Genomic DNA, 6,000 nt, shown 5'->3' on the forward strand with positions numbered 1-6,000 from the left:
CAACAGTAATTTTGATTTTTGAAAAAAGAACTTATTTGTGACAGACAATTGTTTCATGTTCAGTCAATAAACATAATTTATTTTTTGGGAGTTTTGAGAGTGTGTATTAAGTCATCTTTGATGACCAGTTTCCAGGTTTAGTAATTGGTACTTTGGTAGCAAGGGGACCCGCATAGCACATGAACACCTCTTGGAGATGTTAGTACTAGAAAGAAGAAAGATGTTGACATATCAGGCTGTGGAATTGCACCCATCCTGTACTGGATTGGCAAACTCTTGGTGGCATGGAATACCTTATAAGCCTGCCATTTTCACAATTACTACCAACATGGATGGTCAAAATCCAACACTTTTTTTCTTTATTGAAAGTTGACTATGGAAATGTAATTAATAAACAAAACAATAACTGAATTCAGTCAGTGCAAATAGAGCAGATCAAATTTGGTCAAACAGTAAGTTAACAACAATTCTGAGACAAACATCTCCAAACAGAAATTTCAATCACACAGAAGTCAGGTCAATGTTGCTGTCAGCTGTACTAAGGTCAGAAGTCCATTCAATCCTTGAAGTTTCCCTTCTCACCCTGGAATATTCATTGTTTGATGGAAAGAGAAAATGACTTCCTTCTTATTGCAAAGGAGGAAGGCTTAATCTCAGGGTTTGTTGCACAAATGAGCCACACCTGAACTGTAATAAAAAGCCTACCAAAAGCTTCAGACACAAAGAGGACTGGTAGCTCAGTAAAATGGAAACAATGGAACTAACGTTGACAAGAATGGAGCCAAAATAAATAATGCAGTTGGCAGTAATAATGGCCACAATAACTGACTGCCTCTGGTCCTGTATAATCCATATGTCTAAATAACCCAACCTTTCATTTTGTCTGGCTGGGACTAGATGCTGCATGTCATCTCATATGGTCAGTGTCTGTCTTTCTATGGTAATGTCTCTTGGTGTTTTGTTTCTTTCTGTTTTCCCTTGTTACAATTGTCAGCTCACCGGGGCTGCTTTCTTGCCATACACACTTGTCCACAAAAAACACCCAGGAGTGTTAATCAAACTCGACATGAATAACAACTTCATGGATGACGGGTGTATTTGCATGCCAATATGTGTCATACTGAAGCTGAGATGTTATGGATTTTCAGAAGGTTGGATCCCTTGGATAAACGCGTGCATCTCGCTAATTATCTGCTCAGACTTGAAAACAGTAATTCAACCAAATTTCTTTCAGTTTCTTCATCAAGGGGTTGACAGCAAAGAAGCCTTTTATAACCTTACCCATTCATAATTTCATAATCGTGACAAAAACATTAAGCAGGGCATTGAAAGACATTAGACATAACAATCAAGTTAACAGACTCAAGCTAGTCAGAGAAATAGAGCCTATCATGCATTCCTAGTTTGCTGTTGACTCTTCTTATGTTGACTATGATACAGCTAGACGAAAAACATCTCCAGCAAATATTAATCAGGTATGAGGCCTTGGACCAAATTAAATATACAAAAGCATATACCTACATACAGATATAAGAACACAATTAGTTGCAGAAAATAAAATTCCTAATGCGCAAAATGAAGCATTGCCTATCCAATACCTTGGCATTTTGCTTGTAGGCAGAACGCACAAAAAAAGGAAAAGTGTGAACCAGACATTGCCAAAATTAAGAACAGACAAACAGATCACTTACAGAAAAATATTCAGCTGATAGAACCCATGCAATGTAAGTGATTGAAAAAATGCTCACAACTTTTCTGTGGAAGGGGGCATTGATGAATTTAAACTGTCACTGCTATCCTCTTATAAACGCATCACTGCTGATTATGTAACATGGAACAAAATTACAAAACCAATCCTTTGTACTTGTATGAGACTTAAAATCGATAACTTCATCCCAAACATTCTGGTCAAGAATTATAAAATCTAAGTACTTGAGCGATTAAAAATGTGAAAAATCAATCAGAAAACAATGCTTATAGTTTTAAACAAAATTAAGACAGAGCTAAACTATTTCAGGGAAGACACTTTGAGTGGGAATAAACCATTGGCAGCTGAGTCAGACTAGCAAGAACTAAATCATGTTCTCCATTATAATTTCTAAAGGATAAAAATTATGGATTATTATACAATGAAATTTATGATTTTCCCATATTGCACACAGTAATCATAAATAGAATACAAGCACCTTAACATTTGTAATGATTTGACACATGTAATGACTTAACAACAGAACATACCATCATCTGGTAATGTTTCTTGCATCCATTCTTCATCCACAATATCTATTAGAATGCCCATGCTCAGGTCTGCCATCTTCACCCTGGATGGAAAATATGTTGAGTGCCCATGGCAAAAAGGTGACAACAAGATAATTTGCAGGCTAATCAATTACCAAACCACATTTAATTCTATGAAAGCACTGGAAAGTATGAATTTGGAGTTTCACATCTGGATGTATAGAAAGAAGGATTACACAATTCGACACATCAAGCCGGAAACTAAACAGACTCAAATTAAAAAAACTCGTGTACAAGCAAAGTTCCTCTACAATTTAGTAAAGAAGCTACCACAAACCACATATAAGTTGTGTAGTACATACAAATGACGATCACCCCTATGATAATTCAATGCAATTAACTTCAGAGATGTGTTTGCGTGACGTGTTTTCTATGAAATAAATAGAAGAGGACTGGAGTGGAATAGAAAACATACTTCACTAGAGTCTAAAATATCAGAGCACAAACAAACCTACCAAAGTTCCACAATATCCAGCATAAAAATTAATTCATATGATTAAAATCTTACGCATGTTACAAACATGAAGGCTAGAATACTGGTTATGTGATATTCAGAAGTTCACTATGACTGGTGTTAGAAGTTCAGCATCATTGCACATTTTTCCATTCAACCCTTGGCACTAAAATCCAAACACGAAAATTTAAGGCTCCACGAAAAATTCCTGCTGTAGTCCTTTGGGCTCAATAGCTTGCACGTATGTCATATTTCAATTTACTTACCTGATTTAATCCTTTTTGTATACTGCACACTCCATAATAACAACTTAAGTACTTGTTCTCTGCTAAAGAAGCTACCAAAACAAAGGCTCTTCTCTCAGGAATTAGGCTCTATCTAGAAAACAACTGGAAAGCCTTGACCATACAGTTAAGAATCAAGGCTGCCACAATTGGCAAATAGATATGACTGTTCAAGATGTAATTAGATCACTTCAAGATTCAGAGAAGTTGAGATATTCCAAACTACAAGGGATAGGAACCAAGTTACAGACCTACTACTAAGCTAGTGAAAAGGTCCAAAGGATAAAGAAGGACGACAAGTGTTTTCTTAAAAACTTTCTGCTTCAAATTTCAATCCTAACCTTAAGAAAATTGTTGATGAAGATTCAAAAAAATGATATAGGGGGAAGTCAGCTCCTTAACATACTTCGTAAGTTTTTCTAGACTGCAGTCTTGTTGAATGGGTAGCTGTAGTTAGAAAACAATTGTACCAGTTTGGTATGTGATGGTATCTGCAAAAGAGATTAAAAGTGCATTTGCCATGGTCTGGTACAGTTGTGGTATTGTGTGAGAAGTACAAACAAACAATTTCCAATTGGAACAAGGTTGGCATGCAGGCTTCTATAGACATCATTTTAACATTGTTATGTTATATTGTTGCTGCTATACTGGTGCTTAATTTGTAGAAATTTTGTTTGACTTGTAGAAATTTGACTCTCTCTTATATATGTATATGTATATACATACACATATATGTGTATGTATGTATATACATATATATATGTGTGTGTGTGTATGTATATATGTATGTATATGTGTGTATGTATGTACAAATGTGTGTGTGTGTATTACTGTCCCCTTGCTATCCCAAAAAAAATTGGCCCTCGGAGATACTGTATAGAAAAGATCCAATATGACATAAAATCTTGCAGTAAAGATGGGTATTTGTTGGATCCCTGTGCAGAAATATGGAACATAAATGTGAATACACGGCAGGTTCATTCATGCTGCATTGAAGAGTAGTTGGTAATTGTCTATTACCAAGGTGCAAGGATACTCTTTCTAAATGTTTTCTTTCTGGAATCAATAGTGTACGGTTTACACAAACATGCTATCAGTGAGGGAATGTTTTATGGGGATCGCGAGCTTCTGTGGCCCTTTCGGCAATAGGCATGTTAGCACGAGCATGCCAAATAAAATAGCCCTTCAAATGTCTGACTCTGACTTATATCTGGTTTAGAGAATTAACACCAAAAACATTTAACTGCAATGATTTTTCAAGTGTTCTAGTCTGTTTCGGTTTATGGAGGTAGTTTTCTTGGTTTCTTTAGCCTCTTATATTTAACAAACTCCTAAACTGTACCTCAGTAAGCGATGTACATGGTATAAATATTTTACTGGCACAGCCAATATAAGTCCCTTTTGTCTACCTATCAAAAACAATTAGGTAAATCTTATGGTAGACTCTACCCTGCCCCTCAGAGACGGGGCTTCAATTGCCCTGGAAATTGTGCATTTGTTGATAATATAACCCTTGATTGCATCCATACTCGAATAATACAATTTTTTATCCACAAAAATTATGATGTTTCTTCCACCCAATTTTGTACGTACAAGACCATTACAAAATTAAAAATTTTATCCAACAGGTGTGACTAAGTGGTGAAGCCTGAGCCTTACCACAATAAAGATCTAGCTTGAAATCACCGAGAATCTTGTCTAACGGTTGTGACTGAATGATGACGCCTGAGCTTCAGATCCCCATAAGAAACGATGGACTTAAAGCTCGCGTGGTCCACAAAAATACAGATCCACAAGCAAACGAGTAGAATAGAATAATCTATACCCTGAGACTAGACCCCTGTTTGTATCATGAGACTTTGAGATGCTAATTAACATCAATTGTTCACAACAAAGGAAACTAATGCTCTGGGAAAATTCACTGTAAGGGCAGCGGACATATGTACATGAAACGACTTGAGATCACACGTAATTGCTGGAGGAATCACACCCAAACTTACAAATAATAAAACTCCGACATAGCACGCAGTATTTTGGGCACTCGATTGGGTGGATGGACAAATATCATTGCTGCCCCTGACTACATTCCTCTATTTTTAGAAACCCAAATACACCTATTTACATTTCTAATGAGAAAATATAATAATACATAGCTACCATCAAACTCGATTGAATATAGGCTACAAATAAAACCCAGTTCTACCATCCGAATTTGTAACTAACCCGAATTACACTGGTTTCATTTACAATGTTCATAAGGTTTATCTTGCACTATGTTAAAACGATAATACCCAACTAATCACTACATTTCCTGTCATCTTCTGATGCCTGCAAAAACCATCTGACCTTACCAATTTCCATAGGAATTATCCGTGAACTTAGAAATTAATTCAAACCCGAAAGAACTTTTTCAAAAGACCAGTTGAGAAACTGTAATTGCTAGCGAAGTAAATGGTACCCATTTCAATTGTTGTAAGTAGGGAATACAGGTTTTCTGATGATTCAGAAATAAAAGATGTACCTGATTTTACTCTTTCGAAAATCCCAATACAGAGCAAGATTTCTGCTGTGGGTGGTATTTAGATGCGCGGGGTCTAAAACTTGATATAGTTCATGCGTTGTGTGGGGTCTATGATTGAGCATCTTATCTGCAAAAATGTGTCATAACCATCCCAAAATATACACGGAATCAAATCAATAAACCACCCACTAAAAATGCGATGTAGCTATTCTGCCTCCAAAACGGCATGCCTCTATATGATGCCGAAGGCATACCATTCAAGTACGTCAAGTCCATGAGAGCAACGTTCTTGGGATCCACAGATGACATGGAAGAATTCGCGGTTGCGATGACGTGGATGATGTTGCCGTTCTGCGTTTGAACGGAAAAGCTTGCTCACGGTTAACACTTTCCCGGCCGTTGTCACCACGATGTGACGGTTACGATTACATCGGGCGAGGCGG

The 6,000-nt window shown here is 36.7% G+C and overlaps 1 protein-coding gene across 2 annotated transcripts in view; it reads right to left on the reverse strand.

Annotated features, from left to right (window-relative positions):
- LOC131079404 (anaphase-promoting complex subunit 13) overlaps positions 1–5,743 on the reverse strand; it is a 28,363-nt gene extending 22,620 nt beyond the window's left edge. The window contains exons 1-2 of one of the 2 annotated variants that reach the window (XM_059207114.1): positions 5,558–5,743; positions 2,239–2,321 (exon numbers count right to left, since the gene is read on the reverse strand). In XM_059207114.1, the coding sequence (XP_059063097.1) occupies positions 2,239–2,321; positions 5,558–5,679 (205 nt within the window). In that variant the 5' untranslated portion in view covers positions 5,680–5,743. The remainder of the gene's footprint in view (positions 1–2,238; positions 2,322–5,557) is intronic. The other variant, XM_059207113.1, reaches the window with a different exon arrangement.
- Between the last annotated feature and the right edge of the window lie 257 nt (positions 5,744–6,000).

This window comes from Cryptomeria japonica, chromosome 6 (assembly GCF_030272615.1).
Source record: "Cryptomeria japonica chromosome 6, Sugi_1.0, whole genome shotgun sequence".
Taxonomy (NCBI): Eukaryota; Viridiplantae; Streptophyta; class Pinopsida; order Cupressales; family Cupressaceae; genus Cryptomeria; species Cryptomeria japonica.